Below are 20,469 nucleotides of genomic sequence, written 5' to 3'. Positions count from 1 at the left end.
AGGTCACAGAGCGCCCGCACGCAGTGCGCACTTACAGCACAGCCGATGGCAGAGGACCAGAAAGCGGTGAGTACAGAGCTTGGGGAGCACTGCATTCACCACTTCCCGGTCCTCCGGTACTATTGAGCACTTCCAAAATGGAAGCGCTTATTCATATTCACCCCATAACATGACATTTTCCCCCCACTTTTTTTGTGGGGGGACTGCGTCTTATAGGGCAAAAAATATGGTATTCAATTTTCTAGTAATAGTAAGATTCTGGCTGCTTTTACACTCCCTACAGACATGTCCTCCCCCCTTCCCCCCTTCCCTGGAAGGTGACTGCTCACACAAGAGCAATGTAGGACATCAGGATTTACCTGTTGGGTGATTGGTTCTGCCAGGCTCAGAAATTACAGGAATATATGTATTGGTGTAATGCTATGAAACGTATATACTGTTGTAATGGCTATAAAAAAAATTATCTGACAATGTATATAATAATTTGTTGTTTTCCCCCCCCATTTTCAGATTATTAAATGTCTTGTGCTGTAATCTGGATACTTTGTTACTTCTGGAGTCCCAGTACAAAGTATGCGAGATGCTTTTTAATACTCAAAGGGAAAACTCCACAGACTCCTCCACAGGTTCACAGTAAGTGGCAGGAATACATTTATGTTAAAGAGGACCTCTCACCGCTCCGGACATGTCTATTTTTATAGCTCCATGCATTCCCCATGTAATAACAATTCTGGAACATCTATTCTTATGGCTCTATGATGTGCCGCTCCTTTATTATTTCTACTAGAAGTTATGAGTGAATTGCTAGCAGTCTGCAGTAAGGGTATATGGGGGTGGTAACCAGTTGGTGGGGTGTACCTGCACAGACTCAGTCTATCCAATCAGTGCTGCCATTGTCAGACTGTGCAGGTACACACCCCCAACTGGTTACCTCCCCTCTATAACCTTACTGCAGACTGCTAGCAATTCAGTCATAACGTCTAGTAGAAATAATAGAGGAATGGGACAACATAGAGCCATAAGAATAGATGCTCCAGAATTGTTAGTACATGGGGAATGCATGGAGCTATTAAAACAGGCATATCAGGAGCGGTGAGAGGTCCTCTTTAAATCAGGTCCTGTCACCTCTCCTGACATGTCTGCTTTACTAAAGAATTTAAACGATTCTGGATCAACTTGTCTTATAACTCTCTATTGCTCAGTTACTCAGTTAATTAGTAAACTTCTAGTATCAACAGCCGAGGAATGGGACAACTCTGTTTTATGAAAAAGATGTACCAGAATTGTTATTACATGGGGAAGTAGTTACTAAAACAGACCTCTCAGGAGAGGTGACAGGTCCTCTGTAAATAACATATGAAGGCATGTTTCGTAAATGAAAGGGGTTGTCTCATCAAGACAACCTCTATCTCAAAAGATATTGGCCTGGTGATCTACCGATCACTAGTGGTCCAGGTTCTGAAACTGGACCACTAGTGAAGGAAAGTTGTAGATAATCATATATTCGAAATGGACACTAACTGTGCTATAGGTGGCTTGGGCTAGTCTGCCAGCATGAGAGCTGCTAACACTAGGGAATCCCAAGCAGGGCTCCCCTATCAATGAGACATATGCCTAAATAGGACAATAGAAAGCGATTGTCTCACTATAAAGAAAATTGCTGCTGAATATTGGTTAAAATAATAAAACAGACAATATTCACCAGTTTAATCCCCTGTTGTTCCAGTACCAATGCTCCAGAGGTCCCCCAAAAGTCCCTGTTTACATTGCAGAAGTGATGGCGTGTTTCTGGAGGAGGGGTGTGTGATTCTTGCTGGAGACCGTAATCTGTCCCTGTGATTGTGGTAGTGGGGACATGGCTGCATGTGACAGGACTAGTGAACGATGTAGGACTGTTATGTCAGAAATGTTAAATATGGGAAAACCTGTTTTAGTAAAAAGTATACTTAAGAGGGTCATTAACACGGTTTGCCTGGCAGAGTTGGCATGGATTTTACCTAAAAAACCCATTGTTTTCAGTGGGTGACTGCGCTGATATTCATGTGGCCCTGGTTTATTGGCGTGACCTTGCCAAGAAAGGACATGTCGTTTTTAGGCACAGCCGCGACCTCTCATTGAAAACAATGGGGTTGGGTTCCACATTGTTGCCCAGCTACTTTTATTTACTGGTACTGTTTGCATGCCATTGCAGGAATATCATTATAGATGGTCTTTCTGTGGAGAGGAACCATATTCTGGTGAGGATGAATGTAATTGGAGGACCACATGAGCGCATTTTACCTCCTCGAATAATGCTTCAGGTGATGATTTCATGTTTTCTACATTTGAGTTGCTTCTAAATACTATGTCTATGTATACAGTAATTACTCGCTTAACATGGCAAGTCAGGAAATGTAAAAGGGATTTAAAGAGATTTGAAGCCCTCTTTTTAATATGAAATAAAAATGAAAACTAGGCACTAAGTTTACCTATAACTGGAAAAAAAACTCTGAGATTACTAATAAATCGCTCATAGAATTTACCATATTTTTCCAACTAGAAGCCATACCTAGGATTCAGAGAAGGAGAAAAAGAAAATATATATTTACCATCAGACCTCAGAGCAGACCCGCATTCTTCATCAGACCTCAGATTAGACCCCAAAATCATACCCCTCAACCTCCATCACCCTCAGATCAGACCCCCTAGCCCCTATCAGACTCAGATCAGACCGCCAATCGGCCTCCGATCACAACCCCCAGCCCTGATTAGACTCCGATCAGATCCCTAATCAGTCTCAGACTGGACCCCATTAGCCTCAGATGTGACCCCCATCAGACGTTTAAATAAATAAATAAATAAATAAATAAACTTTAATTAAAATCCTCCATAATTCGTACCTCTCACTCACGTGTTCAAGACTTTTCTCGAGCTGCACCTACTCTCTGGAATGCTCTGCCCCAGAATATCAGGTCAATTCCCAACTTCTCCACCTCCAAACGTCCCTTAAAAACACATCTTTTCAGGAAGGCTTCTTAAATTCACTGTTCCCTTATTAACCCCCCCCCCCCCCCCCCCCAACTCCCCAGACCTTAACTCGATCTTCTAACAGTCCCACACCCGAAGCAGATCGGCCTACACCACTGCTTTCAGTACAAAAATGGCTTGACTACTACACATCACAATCAACTACCTTTTGTGTCACCCTACTTCCTCATAGATTGTAAGCTCTTGCGAGGAGGGCCCTCACTCCTAGTGTTTCTGTTGTATATTAGCTATTTACATTGTGGTGTCTTTTGCTTTGTACATGCACTCTCTGAATTTTAATGCTGCGGAACATGGTGGCGCTATGTAAATAAATATTATTTGGCAGCACTCAAATTAGATAAACGTTGTTATTCTGAGAAATAAGCCACCTTATTGCAGTGTATGCGCCGTCTCCGATTAAGTTATCCTGTGAGATCAGCCTCCTTATTGAAGAGTATGTGCCCTCTCAGATCAGGTTATCCTGAGAGATAAAGCTCCTCACTGGAGTGTACGTGCCCTCTCAGATCAGGGTATCCTGAGACAGAAGCCTCCTTATTAAAGAGTACGTGCCCTCTCAGATCAGGGTATCCTGAGAGATAAAGCTCCTCACTGGAGTGTACGTGCCCTCTCAGATCAGGGTATCCTGAGAGATCAGCCTCCTTTATTAAAGAGTACGTGCCCTCTCAGATCAGGGTATCCTGAGAGATAAAGCTCCTCACTGGAGTGTACGTGCCCTCTCAGATCAGGGTATCCTGAGAGATCAGCCTCCTTATTAAAGAGTACGTGCCCTCTCAGATCAGGGTATCCTGAGAGATAAAGCTCCTCACTGGAGTGTACGTGCCCTCTCAGATCAGGGTATCCTGAGAGATCAGCCTCCTTATTAAAGAGTACGTGCCCTCTCAGATCAGGGTATCCTGAGAGATCAGCCTCCTTATTAAAGAGTACGCGCCCTCTTAGATCAGGTTATCCTGAGAGATAAGGCTCCTTATTTGAATGTGTTTGCCCTCTCAGATCAGGTTATCTGGAGAGACCAGCCTCCTTATTGGAGAGTACATGTCCTCTCAGATTAGGTGATCTGGAGAGATCAGCCTCCTTATTGGATAGTACATATCCTCTTAGATCAGGTTAGGGTGCATTTACACAACCGTAAGTGTTTTGCGGTCCGCAAATCACGAATACCGGCTGTGTGCGTTCTGTATTTTGCGGACCGCACATGGCCGGCGCTATATAGAGAATGCCTATTCTTGTCCGCAACAAGAATAGGACATGCTCCATATTTTTTGCGGGCCCGCAGAACGGATGCGGATACATTTATACGATTGTGTGGATGCACCCTGAGAGATCAGCCTCCTTATTGGAGGGTACATGCTCTCTTAGACCAGGTTATCCTGAGAGATCAGCCTCCTTATTGGAGGGTACATGCTCTCTTAGACCAGGTTATCCTGAGAGATCAGCCTCCTTATTGGAGGGTACATGCTCTCTTAGACCAGGTTATCCTGAGAGAGAAGCCTCCTTATTGGAGGGTACCTGCCCTCTTAGATCAGGTTATCCTGAGAGATCAGCCTCCTTATTGGAGGGTACATGCCCTCTTAGATCAGGTTATCCTGAGAGATCAGCCTCCTTATTGGAGGGTACCTGCCCTCTTAGATCAGGTTATCCTGAGAGAGAAGCCTCCTTATTGGAGGGTACATGACCTCTTAGATCAGGTTATCCTGAGAGATCAGCATCCTTATTGGAGGGTACATGCTCTCTTAGACCAGGTTATCCTGAGAGATCAGCCTCCTTATTGGAGGGTACATGTCCTCTTAGATCAGGTTATCCTGAGAGATCAGCCTCCTTATTGGAGGGTACCTGCCCTCTTAGATCAGGTTATCCTGAGAGATCAGCCTCCTTATTGGAGGGTACATGCCCTCTTAGATCAGGTTATCCTGAGAGATCAGCCTCCTTATTGGAGGGTACCTGCCCTCTTAGATCAGGTTATCCTGAGAGAGAAGCCTCCTTATTGGAGGGTACATGACCTCTTAGATCAGGTTATCCTGAGAGATCAGCATCTATATTGGAGGGTACATGCTCTCTTAGACTAGGTTATCCTGAGAGATCAGCCTCCTTATTGGAGGGTACCTGCCCTCTCAGATCAGGTTATCCTGAGAGATCAGCCTCCTTATTGGAGGGTACCTGCCCTCTTAGATCAGGTTATCCTGAGAGATCAGCCTCCTTATTGGAGGGTACATGCCCTCTTAGATCAGGTTATCCTGAGAGATCAGCATCCTTATTGGAGGGTACATGCCCTCTTAGATCAGGTTATCCTGAGAGATCAGCCTCCTTATTGGAGGGTACCTGCCCTCTTAGATCAGGTTATCCTGAGAGAGAAGCCTCCTTATTGGAGGGTACATGACCTCTTAGATCAGGTTATCCTGAGAGATCAGCATCCTTATTGGAGGGTACATGCTCTCTTAGACTAGGTTATCCTGAGAGATCAGCCTCCTTATTGGAGGGTACATGCCCTCTTAGATCAGGTTATCCTGAGAGATCAGCCTCCTTATTGGAGGGTACCTGCCCTCTTAGATCAGGTTATCCTGAGAGAGAAGCCTCCTTATTGGAGGGTACATGACCTCTTAGATCAGGTTATCCTGAGAGATCAGCATCTATATTGGAGGGTACATGCTCTCTTAGACTAGGTTATCCTGAGAGATCAGCCTCCTTATTGGAGGGTACCTGCCCTCTCAGATCAGGTTATCCTGAGAGATCAGCCTCCTTATTGGAGGGTACATGCCCTCTTAGATCAGGTTATCCTGAGAGATCAGCATCCTTATTGGAGGGTACATGCCCTCTTAGATCAGGTTATCCTGAGAGATCAGCCTCCTTATTGGAGGGTACCTGCCCTCTTAGATCAGGTTATCCTGAGAGAGAAGCCTCCTTATTGGAGGGTACATGACCTCTTAGATCAGGTTATCCTGAGAGATCAGCATCCTTATTGGAGGGTACATGCTCTCTTAGACTAGGTTATCCTGAGAGATCAGCCTCCTTATTGGAGGGTACATGCCCTCTTAGATCAGGTTATCCTGAGAGATCAGCCTCCTTATTGGAGGGTACCTGCCCTCTTAGATCAGGTTATCCTGAGAGATCAGCCTCCTTATTGGAGGGTACCTGCCCTCTTAGATCAGGTTATCCTGAGAGATCAGCCTCCTTATTGGAGGGTACATGCTCTCTTAGACCAGGTTATCCTGAGAGAGAAGCCTCCTTATTGGAGGGTACATGACCTCTTAGATCAAGTTGCTAAGCTGTGAACTAAAAGGTCATAGTTTTGAGATGTAGAATTCCTCTCTGGGTTATGAGGATTTGTTAAAGGCACACAACTTGGATTATCCTCCACATCAATGTCCAGACTTTGCCAGTTACATATGTTTCTCGCAATGAATGGTGGTGTGAGTCTACAGTGTCTGAACTGTGAGAACAGAGAGCAGGACATGTTCTCATGGGGACAACGGATGATGCAAGCTTGTAACTTTAAGCACATTTTGTACACTGAAGGTCTCCTTATGTAAGGTTTTTAGTAGAAAGTGCAGTATGTTATTTGATTATATATTATTTCTTACTTCTGCGGTTGAGGGATAGACCACTGCTGCTTTTGGATACTGTGCCTATGCAGGAACCAATACTGCCATAGCACTGCACAAAACCGACTGTAATTACTATATTCATGTTCATAGTACTTTGAGTAACCAGCCCTGTTTTTTTTGTACAGAGTAACGATCCATATCCTTGGCCAATGTTTTCATCCTATCCCTTACCAAAGTACTACATACCAGAAGTAATTCGAACTGAGGATCCTAAACAAGGTGAGTAGTATGTCAAACTGGTGAGATATTACTATAAAAAATTCACAGAATTTAAAGCAGTTTTGTACAGATAAAAAAATGGTGTAAAATTAGGTTTTATACTATAATACATTTTGCCGCTGAATGCCGGGGGTAGGAGGGCGTAGTAAGCAACGGCAGGAGTCGCGTCTATACGAGGACACGCATGTTTCCATAGAACTCAATGTAAGTAGGCTCTTCACTGCAGCTACTCCCAAGGATGAGGTTACAGTCAGTATTACTGCTCTTCACTAACTGGACTTTTTAGATTCTCGCAGTAAGTATATTATAAAATGTGAGCACTTAGGGGCTCATTTATGAACGGACTTGCGACTATTTTAGTCCTCCGACATATGTCACTGTATAGGCATATGGTGGCATCTGTCACCCATAGCCTCCCATGTAAAGAAAAATATATACCACACAGTACACCTTTTTCTACTGGATGACTTTGTATAGAATAGCGTAGTTGATTCTGCTATTCTTTACAGCAAAAAAAAATAAAAAGATGTACTTACTGATGTGTACCAGCAATATGAAGGATCAAAGGATAAAGTGTAAGTGAAGCCTAACTTACTGGCTGTGCCTTTTATTCTTCTAGACCATGAACTCTTGAGGTTTCTTTCATCTGGAAGCACAGACCAAAAAGTGACTTGGTTAGACAATTGTAAAAGACTATTCTGTAAAACGATTAAAACCAGGCCTGGAGTGTTAAGAGGATCCGGTGAGTGCTGTGTTTTTTATTATATAAACCGTAGATCTTGGCAGAATGCTCATCCTAATCGCGTTTATTAATTTGCCTGCTGGATGGGGGAAGGGAAATGAGCCCCCAATAGACATGTCAAATGCAAAGGGATTAAACTTTTACGGTATGATGACAAAACCTCAGACTTGTCACAGGCCTTAGGCCCCATTCAGCATTGCGTGCCAAAAAGCCATCAGCAGCAGTGCTAAATCTTGCCCCCTGTTGTCAACAGGAGACCGCACTGCACTTTGTGCGTCTGCAGTTTATAACCACGATCTTGCCAAGAAGGGACATGTCCTTTCTTGGTGTAGTGTCAGGATGGATGCTGCTGGAAACCACAGTGCGTGTCCGCTCGAGGTTTAGCTCCATTTAATGGGATTACACCGTGAGCTGGTCTGTGGCATTCACATTGTAAAACCATGGTAGAATATCCCCTGGCTTCTGCTCTGGTTTGGGAATGCTGCACACAATAGGAGAGACTTATCAAAACTAGTGTAATGGAAAACTGGTTTAGTAATCTATAGTAGCCATCCAGATTTTACCTTTCATCTTCCTAAGGAGCTTTGAAAAATAAAAGGTGGAATCTGATTGGTTGCTGTGGGCAACTAAGCCAGTTTTCTTTCTCCACCATTGCCTTTGTAAAATCCACTGCCACATATTCAGCATGTCTTTCAGTTCCCTTGTTTCATGTCATAGATGGCACCAGTGCTCATACACTTAATATACTGGTAATAGAGCTTGGACTGTAATATTACATAGGTAGGGATTAAGGAGAGCATGGACTATGATATTACATAGTAAGTAGGGACTAAGGAGAGCATGGACAATGATATTACATAGTCGGTAGGGACTAAGGAGAGCGTGGACTATAATATAACATAGTCGGTAGGGACTAAGGAGATCGTGGACTATGATATTATATAGTAGGCAGGGACTAAGGAGAGCGTGAACTATGATATTACATAGTAGGCAGGGACTAAGGAGAGAGTGGACTATGATATTACATAGTAGGCAGGGATTAAGGAGAGCGTGGACTATGATATTACATAGTAGGCAGGGACTAAGGAGAGAGTGGACTATGATATTACATAGTAGGCAGGGATTAAGGAGAGCGTGGACTATGATATTACATAGTAGGCAGGGACTAAGGAGAGCGTGGACTATGATATTACATAGTAGGCAGGGACTAAGGAGAGCGTGGACTATGATATTACATAGTAGGCAGGGACTAAGGAGAGCGTGGACTATAATATTACATAGTAGGCAGGGACTAAGGAGAGAGTGGACTATGATATTACATAGTAGGCAGGGACTAAGGAGAGCGTGGACTATGATATTACATAGTAGGCAGGGACTAAGGAGACTGTGGACTATGATATTACATAGTAGGCAGGGACTAAGGAGACTGTGGACTATGATATTACATAGTAGGCAGGGACTAAGGAGAGCGTGGACTATGATATTACATAGTAGGCAGGGACTAAGGAGAGCGTGGACTATGATATTAAATAGTAGGCAGGGACTAAGGAGAGAGTGGACTATGATATTACATAGTAGGCAGGGACTAAGGAGACTGTGGACTATGATATTACATAGTAGGCAGGGACTAAGGAGAGAGTGGACTATAATAGTTCCTACCTACTGTGTAATAAGGATAACGTGGGCATTTATATGTCATCACATGTTCTACTGTAGTGTTAATAAACACTTGTATTTCTTTTGCTTCTTGTAGTATATGGAGAATTATTAGAGAAGTTCATATCTCACGTTTATGACATTCCATCCCACTGTGTATTTGAACGTTCTGAATATAAAGGTACGTTGATTTGTTTATTTCTTGAGGTTTTAGTCTTTATAAACTGTTACTTTGTAGCATAGCCTCAGTGTCGGGGACATTTTCCATGTCGGTAAACGGAAAATACACTACACGGGTGGGAGATGCAGGTGCTTAGTTTGCACAATACCCTAATTTTCATAAATCTACCGCACAATATATACACATCTTCAACTAAAGGGACTATAATGTGATGATTCTTACGTTTTCTCTAATAAAATCAACATTAAAAATGTATCAGATAAAATACTATGTGAGTACGACATAAACACTACTGGCAATTCACAATAACTACAGCATGGCCACAAGATCATGGTTCTAAGCCTGTGGATGACTTTTTTCTCCCACGGTTAGCATACACACACACACATATATATGTTAAACGGATGCTGTACGGTGGCATCCATCACCATAGGGTTTCTGGACTTTGCTATGTAGTATACTTTGCTTTTGCATTCTCTTTAACTGCATTGTATGAATTGGATTTCTAATATAATTTAGCTTTTTTTTAATCCAGATTCACATTTACTAAATGAAAGTCTTACTCCATCCCAGCAACTGGGCGTAAAGATTGTTATCAGGTAAAGTATCTGTACATTTTATGGAAAATGTAGGTTCCTGATGCCTTTTGAGAATCTATGGCACTCAGCATTAAAGGGGCTGTCTACTCAGGACAGTCATTACTTGTTAGATGGATCTCTTGACAATGGCTTCTCAAAAAGTGTCCTCTTGCTGTGACCTCCAGTGATCAGCTCTAGATTGTTGGAAATCTACCAGTAAGGGTTCAATTTCCCTGCAGCTCATTTAAATCAATGGGTTGTCTATGTAAATGTAGGATAGGTCAGGTTCTTTAGACTGAGAGACGCCTTTGTAACCATTCTTCACTCTGACCATGAGATGAAGATCCTGAATAGAGCACCCCCATCTGTAACTCAGAATTTCCTCAAAGGGTATAAGGGATCATCCCCTCCTCTACTGGAGGTGAAAACTTGGACAGGACTCTACCCCCTAAAGGAACAACTTTTAGCAAATGAGGCAGTGGAAAAATGGCCCAAGGGTCACTGAAAGGGGTTTAGGCAGAAACCCTTCTGTCCTGTGTGAGGGGCCTGGTTTGATCCTTGCTATGGAGCCCTTACTTCTCTATGTACGCCACTGGATATATGATAATGAGTTTTATCAATTGGACAGCTCATTGTTGTCTAAAGGAGTGTGCTATAGGGCTAGATGAGAACTGAAGGCAGCATTAGGTGGAAGCTGGGGCAGATAGTTTTACTTTTATATGACTGCCCTATTGGTGGTGATTTTAAGGTAGGTGCATGTCCTTGAGGAGTAGCACAGAGCACAAAATGTCCATCAAGACAGAAACTGTCGGGAGGTACGAACAGCTGCACAAAATGTGGGAGAATGAACGGGAAAAATTGATGATTTCATATGATTGTCCACCTGGTGGTTATTTCCTATTCAGGACCATGTTGAATTTTTGTAAAGTGCAGAATTAAAACCTCTCTTTACCTGGGTAGTTATTCCTCACCTTCTAGGTGAACCGCCATCCCATGTGGAGAAGGAAATTACCTACTTCTCTGGGTGCCTAAGTGTATTGCACTTTTTAGGTCACTGATTTTCCCATTTCTGTCTATTTTTATGTTTGGATCCCTGTACATTTGTAATGCCCTCTTTTTTCATCTTTCTTCTGTTTGCCCAGGTATGGTAGACACCTAGGTGTTCTGACAGGTAGCAAAGAGCAAGATCTTACTCGGGTACTTCAACGGTGTGAAAATTTCCTTCAACAGCAGCAAGTGTCTGTCAGTTCTCCATTACGTATCCTTTTGAGTCAGTAATATATTGGAGAGTGCTGAATCTAAGTTTGTAAAAAATATAAAATAAAAAATGTGATTAATTCCACAGCCCAAAATGAGAAATGTGTAATTGTGCCAGAACCCCCTTTGGTGCCGTCCAAGCTTAGTTTATGCCTGACAACCTAGTTGCTGGTAATACTCTTCCGTAATGTTTCCAATGAGGTTGTCAGACGGTATGGCCATAGCAACCACTCCGTCTCGGATTACTTTTGTCCCCTCTGGTTGGTGTGTAGGCTCTGAGAAATCCAAAGAGGAAGGGCCAGGACAGGATGTAGAATACATCAAATATACATAGAAGTTGTGAATATGTGCTTAATATTGTTTTTTAAGAAATTGTCCCGTTAAAGGGGTTTTCTGGATTTACACCAGCCTTCAACCTTACTGCGTTACATAAGTCAGATGATGAAGTTCTGAGTGCATTTTGACTCCTCCAGAGCAGTTGCGATCTGTGACCTGCACCCTGTATTTACATCCCAGCGCAAGACTCATGGGGACTGTTTGTGGAACCAGGTCTCTGCCTCTCAATAAGTGTATAGGAAGGAGCTGCCCCATAGAAGTGAATGGGATGGCTTCTTATTACACCTGCTCACCGCTGCAATGTCGACGGCGAGCGGGTAAACAATGAAGTCAAGGCTGCGCTTGCAGGGAGCGTGGCCTTCTTTTCAACCAGCTGATCGGCAGGGTCCCGCTGTGCTGATATTGATGAGCTATCCTGAGGATAGGTCATCAATATTAAAATCCCGAAACATACCCTGTAAAGATGACATGGTTTTCTTCTAAACCCTCTTGTTTAGTGATGCAGTGATTGTCCAATTTTCTTTTTTCATTTTTTTTTCTTAAAGAGGACCTGTCCCCTCTACTGCCATTTCTGTTTTAGTAATGACTTGCATTCCGCCTGTAATACCCTTTTTGGAACATCTATTCTTATGGCTCTATGTTGTGTCATTCCTTTATTATTCCTGCTAGAAGTTTATGAGAAAAGGTACACCTGGGTGTTACCAGTTGGGGGGTGTCCCTGTACAGTCTTATACTGACAGCACTGATTGGACCGTATCAGACAATGGATGGACACACACCCAACTGGTAACACTCCATTGTACTGTTATTCACAAATGTTAGGCAGAAATAATAGGACTAGCACAACATATACTCCAGAATTGTCATTTCATGTGGAAAACAATTACTTACTAAAACAGGCACTTCAAAAGAGGTGATCGGTTCAACTATTGCACATCTTGGAATGTAAAGGTCACCCAAGATAATGACTATAATATGAGTAATAGGGGAATATAATACCTTTGATTGCCATTGTGTGGACAGTTGTCAGTGTAATTCTCCCATATTAATGATAAATGGCAAATGAGATGCTCCAGCTCAGGAAGAAGACTAAGGGCTCATTCACACGACCATATGGTCGTCATGCCCGTGTTATGGACCACAAAAAGTGTAATTCACTGTAACATAAATCGGTGATAATGCCAAGTGGCAGCTAGAAAATATGTTCTTACATTTTTGTGTACACTATGTTGCCATTTCTTATAATTGTGGCCATTGCAATATGATACGTGCTGTATATCGTCATCAAATACTCTTAGTCACAGCAGATTCCAAGTCCAGTCTTCACGTTCCTTGACATTTCTTGCATTAGAATATTTACAAGGAGGCTATCCTGGCCTTGATTGGTTTGCATCTTCTATGTTCTTAATAATGTCAGGGGATGCCGAAAAAACATTCACGTTTCTGCAGAAATTCTCCAGTCTCCTCACCTCAGCATATCTGTGGCTTCCACGTCTGCATAATTCTGTAAGTAGTCCTACACACACTTTGTCTCACTCCAAGATGGAAAGCACAACGGGATGCATTACTTCAAAATAGGGGAATAGTCTTAGAGCAAGTAGGCATTCCCATAGGTGCCTTCCCTAGGCACAGGAGGGTGTGTAACGTAAAAAAATACATTCCCAAACACATGCGTGTTTGGCTAGGCTGAGTGTGCATAGGCTCTCCATAAGGGTCCATTCACACGTCCGTAATTTCGGTCCTCATATGTTCCGCAATTTGCGGAACGGGTGCGGACCCATTCACTTTCAATGGGCTTGGAACGGATCCGCATCCGCATTTCCGGGATCCGTATTTTCGGGATCTGCAATTCTGGTCCCGAAAAAAATAGAACATGTCCTATTTTTGTCCGAGGACCAGAAAAGGCTTTTTCTATTATAGTGTCGGCAATGTGCGGTCCGCAAATTGCGGATCGCACATTGCCGGTGTCCGTGTTTTGCGGATCCGCAAAACACTGACGGACGTGTAAATGGACCCTAAGGAAAGGAAAATAAGCCGCTGTCGAACACCTCTGGCAGCAGTTTATCCACCTTGAGAACAAAAGACTTGTCATACTGACTTCCATCATGCCAACGTTTCTTATCCCCGACATCTGTCAGGTTAGTCCAACATTCATTTTACAAACTGCAACAGAAAATGTTACTTTAGGGCCTCTTTCACAATTTTTGTATAGTTTTAACCTAAAAATCATATTTTAACATTATATATATATATATATGTGTGTGTGTATATATATATATATATATATATATATATATAAGTATCCCATTGTTTTCTATATCTCCATTTGCCTCTGTTAAGAGAGAAAAAAAGGACAAAAGTATATTTACTTCCATTATTTAAAAAAGGATGTGTTAGGGTATGTTCAGATGTAGGATTTTGGGCCTGGGTTTCAGCACGGATTCGGATTCTATTCAATGGAAGGCCGTGCTGCAGTTCACGCGGCCGAAAGGTTTTGCCATGCAGTTTTGAAGACTGCTCCAAGAATGTACAGGTCCATTCTTGGCACGGTCACCCAGCGGTCCCATTACATTCAGTGGATCTAAACCTAGAGGGGGCCTGCATGAAAACGCACGGCAAAAACTGCAGCGCAGCGGTTTCCGTTGTGGGATGCGTGGCTGTTTTATCCTTTGTGTGAACGGACCCTTTAAAGAGCATGTGGTTGGCATACAGCATTTTTTTACTACATTTGTGAAAGTGGTGGGAACCTAGTGAGAATCTTGCCTAAGAAGTGCACGAGATGGATGCATGGTTCAACTTTTTCTCCAGTCTAATGCACCAGTGCTAAGCGTAATTGTAATCGCACAATTGGTGAACTTACATGATGAGATGGCATTTCCTCTTCTAAACCTGGGTCGCTTCTATGTATTCCTGTTTCATATGTTTCAGAAACACTTGCCGGTGGATATAAGAGCAGCTGGAATCCATCCGATATATTTTTGCACTGCTCATTATGTAGAGATGCTGATGAAGACAGAGGTACCGCTTGTGTTTTCAGCATTTCGGATGTCTGGTTTCACTCCCTCCCAGGTAATAATGTCTGATACTCTTTTTGCCTGTTAAGGCTGCCATAGAATTAAAGAGTTTGTTTACCCTTGGGGACTTTTTCTGCGGACCCACGGTGGGAATAATCATACTTACCTGACCTTCCCTCCCACCCGCTGTGTTGTGGCTCAATCGCTCCGCTTGGGTGCCACAGGTCTCCCTTCATCAACATCCGGTTTGTATGCAGATCATGTGGCTGCTGCAGCTAACGATTGGCCGCAGTGGTGACATGTCACCCATACATCAGGTCACTGGGTCATGTGACGCATAGATGACACGTCTCCTCTACAGCCAGTCATTGGAGATCTGTATGGTCAAACCGGATGCCATCTTTATAGACCCACAGGGGAATGTACAGAAAGACAGGTCCTTTAATTATGCTGCTTTGGCATTTACCAAAAAAAAAAAATGTTGTTTTCCCGTTTTCTTTCAAATCGTGTAGGCAATCTAAACCCTACAGGGAAACCCAATCCCAGTCCTAGAATTCCATGTTTCACATTTCTTTTATGCGCTTTGCTTTGTTTCAGATTTGTCAGCACTGGCTAAGTCAATGTTTCTGGAACTACCTGGACTGGGGTGAGATCTGTCATTATCTGGGAGTATGTATTCTCCTTGGAGCAGATTACCAGGTCTACATGTGCATTGCAGTATTGAAACACCTTCAGCAAGAAATCCTACAACATACCCAAACCCAAGATTTACAGGTCTTTCTGAAAGTGAGTGACATGCCTGGTAAACCTGGAATTATTCAGTAGAGACCCTGAAGGACTCCATAGTGAAGAATTCTCTTCCCTTCTTCTGAGTTGTCTCTGAAAAGGAACATTTAGGTGGCCCTGTTCAGTCCAACAAGAATACAAGAGTCCCAACTGTCTTCTAAATAGTGGCCTAACAAGGGGTCATCACAATGCATAAAATACACCTATATTTTTTAGCAGGGGTGTAGCTATAAGGGATGCCAAGCTCTGGTGTCTGAGGGGGGCTGAAGTTTTAAATGTCACACTATGTGTGGAGCCTTATTACAGATTTTCCATTATGATCTGGGAGCTTCAGGTTACACCGTTTTTGGAGGACACAGTAGTGGGGTAGACTGTGCTATTGTGCCCTTAAAGGGGTTGTCTCACAAATAGCTGATCGGTGGGGGTGCAGGGAGTGGGACCCTCGCCGATTAGCGGTTTGAAGAGCACTGTGTCCCTTTCAGTGGTTACCTGCACACTGTCTAGATTCTAGCGGCAGTGCCCTTCTCCCATTCAAGTGGGTGCTCGCTTTTAAAAAGAACTCCTACAAATGGAGAGCAGGTCAAACGGAGTCCTGAGTTCAATCTTTTGGACCTCATTTGCCTGACTGAAGTGAATGGATCTGACAACCGTATTCAACTGTATGGAATTCTCAGCAGAAAACGAAATGATGTGAAGAGCTTTTTTTCCTATAGTGTAATCAAATTCAGGATTTTCCTAATTTATGACGTAAAGTCATGATTTTATGAAAGACACGGAGGCGAGTATTTGCTTAACTCTTTCTTTACTGAGAATATAGCAGCAAAGACAACTGAAGAAAAAATCATCAGAGTAACCATGGTAACAACTCCACCCCCCATAGCCCCTATATAAGGCGCATCACTGGACAGACACTTCCTCTTTCTTTGTGGACTTCAACTGTCGAGAACTTGGAACCTGGAACCATCAACAACAGCCGGAACGTTGACTGAGGAAAGAAACCAAACCAAACTGCAGGGAGGTGAGCACCTGGAACCGTTGGTCAAAGGCGAACAACCTGGAGACATCTGACAGAAGGCAATCAACCTGGAGGGAAAATGAGAAATCATGGTAATATAGTAATCAGTATCAGTATCCGGATCCGAGAACTTAAACACGGATCAATAAATAAAAGAAAAAATAAATAAACAATACAGAAATACGTCAAGATAAAACAAGCGATAGTTAAAATACTATAAATCCGTGGGATGGGTAAAAGAATTAACGGGTGGGAAATACTCGCCTCCGTGTCTTTCATAAAATCATGACTTTACGTCATAAATTAGGAAAATCCTGAATTTTATATCAAGACACGGAGGCTCATATTTGCTAGTTTAAAGCTGAGCAATCACCGAAGAAAAAGCATGCGGAACAGGTCTAAAATAGAACTCTCTAAAGGTAGAGACCCGGGACCAATCCGCCAGCCTTAAAACATCCTCCAATCGAGCACCAGCTATGGACATAGATGTAGCCGCTGCCCCGCGCACCGAATGCGCGGTAAAAATGGATGTGTCAATACCCGAAAGGGACAAGATCCACTTAACCCAACGGGACAGAGTGACACTGGTAACCGGAGAAAAGGGGCGACGGAAGGAAATGAACAGCTGAGGAGCATTTCCATCGCGGAAAGGCAGAGTGCGAGCCTCATACTCCCGCAAGCAAGCCATCGGACATAACTGCAGAGATGAAGGAAAAGATGGATAAGAAACAGACTTAATACCCGTTTTTGTACGTCTAGAAATATTGAACAGAACCCCGTCCGGAGTAAAATAGCGTGCGTCCAGATCTAGAGCTCGGACGTCCGAGACCCGTTTGCACGAAATCAAGCAAAAAAGGGTTACTAATTTTGCCGAAAGTTGACGAAGAGACAACAAGGAATTGGAAGGCCAAGATTCCAGAAACCTGAGAACTGTAGCAACATCCCAGGTGGAAGTAAAACGAGGCCTGGGAGGCCGAGCTAACCGGCAACCGCGCAACAGTCTGCACACTAAAGGATGTTGGCCGGCGGGAAAACCGTCAAAACCGGCATGCCTGGAAGAGATGGCAGAACGGTACACGTTGAGAGTACGGAAAGCCTTCCCTGACTCAAAAAGTGAAGTGAGGAATTGAAGAATCTCCGTTACAGGAGCCTGTACGGGATCCAAGTCCCGTGGATCGCACCAACGACACCAGACGTCCCATGAGGCATGATAGGCTCGTCTAGTGCCCGGAGCCCATGCAGATTCCAACAGCTGCCTAGTCGCTGCCGAAAAACTTGAGGAATCCCAGGAACCCCTGAGATCCGACAAGCGAGAAGAAGAAGCGATCCGTCTAGAAGTAGAGGGTGAGGACGACCGTACGGATCGAGGAGAAGCCGAGGAAAAGACGGTAAGATCCGAGGCTCCTCTGACAAAAGGTTCAATAACTGGGGAAACCAAGACTGGGTCCTCCAATATGGAACTATCAAGACCAACTGAGCCTGTTGGTGACAAACGTGAGCAAGCACCCGTGGGATGAGTGCGAACGGAGGGAAGGCGTAGAGAAGAGAATCCCCCCAGGGCTGGAGGAAGGCATCCACCGCTTCTGCCTCCGGGTCCGGACGCCAACTGAAGAATCTGGGGAGTTGAGCGTTCAAACGGGACGCGAATAAATCGATGGATAACGGGCCCCAAAGATATAGAATATCTTGGAAAACCGTCGAATCCAACTTCCAGTCGCTGGAATCTGAAAGACAGCGAGAACTCCAGTCGGCCAAAGTGTTGTGGAGTCCTGGAAGGTACTCGGCCACAACCGATATTCCCCTGGAAAGGCAAAATTCCCAAAAGTCTTTGGCTAGAGAACATAGAACCCTGGAACGTGTCCCACCCAGGCAGTTCACATAACGGACAGCCGAAATATTGTCCATCCGTAAACGAATACATGCTCGAACCGAGTCCTGTGCAAAGCTGCGGATCGCAAAGGATCCCGCTAGGAGCTCGAGAGCATTGATATGTAAATGTAGTTCGTCCGGGGACCATGCTCCTCCCGTGGATATCCCCTGACAATGGGCTCCCCAGCCCAAGAGACTGGCGTCTGATTCGATGACCAGGTCTGGACGTGGGCCAAAAATAGCACGGCCGTTCCACACTGCTAAATTGTGGATCCACCACACTAACTCGTCTCTGGTTTCCGAATCTAAAACCAGAGTGTCTGAGTATGAGGCCCCCGCTCTGAGGTGAGCGATCTTGAGCCTCTGAAGAGCTCGATAGTGGAAAGGAGCTGGGAAGATCGCCTGGATGGATGAAGAAAGAAGACCTATCAGACGAGCTAACTGACGAAGGGAGACCTGTGGGAGGGCGAGAGAATGACGAATCTCTTTGCGGATCGCCTTGACTTTGACTGCAGGCAAGCTGAGCGTTAGCCTCCCAGAATCTATGGTAAACCCTAGAAACTCTATGGACGTGGCCGGAATGAGGCAAGACTTCTCCAGATTGAGAATAAATCCTAAGTCTTGAAGAAGGTTCTTGGTCAACCTCAGGTGACCAAGCAGAAGGAGAGGACTCTGGGCCATAATCAGGATGTCGTCCAAATAAATGATCAGACGAATCCCCCTGCCTCTGAGCCAGGCCACTACTGGTTTCATGAGTTTTGTAAAGCACCATGGTGCGGAGGATAGGCCAAACGGGAGGCAAGTAAAGCGCCAGACTTGGTCTTTCCAAAGAAATTGAAGAAGGCTGCGGGATGTTGGGGCCACCGGGACTGTGAGATATGCATCCTTCAGGTCTAATTTTACGAACCAGTCTCCTGGTTGAAGCATATCCCTCAACAGATGGATGCCCTCCATCTTGAAATGTCTGTACCGAACGAAGACATTCAAGTGCTTGAGGTTTATGACTGGACGAAATTGGCCACCCTTTTTCTGGACCAGGAAGATATTGCTTAGTATTCCTGAAAGAGGGTCGGGAGATAATTCTATTGCCTGTTTCTGGAAAAGAGATGCAAGCTCCGCATCCAAGAGGGACTGGGTTAGGTTTGAGCAAGGGAAATTCTGAATGTGAGGGAGATTCCTTGGGGTGGACACCAACTCGATGATGAACCCCTGAACCGTGGATAGGACCCACTGATCTGAGGTTATCCTTGACCACGCATGGGAAAAGAGACGGAGTCTTCCCCCAACCTGATGAGAAATGGGATATGACATACAGCGATGACTTACCATATGGGCGTCTGGATCCTGGAGCGCCTCGGAAACCTCTGGAGCGGGAAAAACCTCCTCGTGACGGGAAGAAGGTTGGCTGGTATTTGGAGTCCTGAAGGGACTGACGATAATTAAAGGAGCCTCTGCCTGTGCCTCTGGACTGGAAATTGGAGCGGCCGGACAGTCGGCCCCTGAGACTGCCGGCCCTGGAGGAAAAACGAGGCTGGAAAACACGGCGCATTGAGCTTTGCGCCTTATCCAGAGCCGTAAAGGCTCCTACATATTTGCCGAGCTCCTTAATGAAAGGATCCCCGAAAAGAAGGCCCTGAGCTTCTTTACCTGATTCAGATAGGGACAAATTGGCTAGCTTGGGTTCAATTTTCATTAAAATAGCTTTCCTTCTCTCAATGGCAATGGAAGTATTCACGTTGCCTATCAAACAAATGGCTCTCTGTGCCCAGCCACTAAGGTCGTCAGGATCTACCTGCGTGCCGGCCATTCTAGCAGACTCTGCTAAATCAAGAATTTTGGCGAGAGGGCCAGTGACATCCAGAAGCTTATCTTGACATGCCTTTAAGGCAGAGTCAAGCCCCTTACGTGGGTTAAACCCAGACTTGGCCAGGAATTGGACCACCTTCGGGTCAACGCTAGGTGTTTCACAAATCCTGTTAGGGATAAGGGGGCGAGGGCATTCAGCCCGAAGCTTGCTGCGGGCCTCTTTGGATAGAGGCGTGCGGATTCTAGCTTCTAAATACTGGGTCACATGGGTGGCGGGAAGCCACTCGGAGGACCGTGGGTGATGCAACTGGTCCGGGTTAAAAAGGGGGTCCCCCATAGGATCAATAACTGCGTCTTTGACGTCTGACGTGGGATCAGCTATAA

At 44.4% G+C, this 20,469-nt stretch overlaps 1 protein-coding gene across 3 annotated transcripts in view; it reads left to right on the top strand.

Annotated features, from left to right (window-relative positions):
- Nucleotides 1-20,469, top strand: part of TBC1D32 (TBC1 domain family member 32) — an 84,233-nt gene that overhangs the window by 59,972 nt on the left and 3,792 nt on the right. For all 3 annotated transcript variants that reach the window (XM_040424454.1, XM_040424455.1, XM_040424453.1), the window contains exons 24-33: nucleotides 511-633; nucleotides 2,192-2,300; nucleotides 6,752-6,845; nucleotides 7,465-7,587; nucleotides 9,341-9,424; nucleotides 9,960-10,023; nucleotides 11,145-11,260; nucleotides 12,947-13,101; nucleotides 14,524-14,664; nucleotides 15,207-15,395. In XM_040424454.1, coding sequence (XP_040280388.1) covers nucleotides 511-633; nucleotides 2,192-2,300; nucleotides 6,752-6,845; nucleotides 7,465-7,587; nucleotides 9,341-9,424; nucleotides 9,960-10,023; nucleotides 11,145-11,260; nucleotides 12,947-13,101; nucleotides 14,524-14,664; nucleotides 15,207-15,395 — 1,198 coding nt within the window. The remainder of the gene's footprint in view (nucleotides 1-510; nucleotides 634-2,191; nucleotides 2,301-6,751; nucleotides 6,846-7,464; nucleotides 7,588-9,340; nucleotides 9,425-9,959; nucleotides 10,024-11,144; nucleotides 11,261-12,946; nucleotides 13,102-14,523; nucleotides 14,665-15,206; nucleotides 15,396-20,469) is intronic.

The sequence above is a fragment of the Bufo bufo genome, chromosome 3, assembly GCF_905171765.1.
Source record: "Bufo bufo chromosome 3, aBufBuf1.1, whole genome shotgun sequence".
Classification (NCBI taxonomy): Eukaryota; Metazoa; Chordata; class Amphibia; order Anura; family Bufonidae; genus Bufo; species Bufo bufo.
The sequence above is the reverse complement of the archived record's forward strand: the minus strand, read 5'-3'. Positions and strand labels throughout refer to the sequence as shown.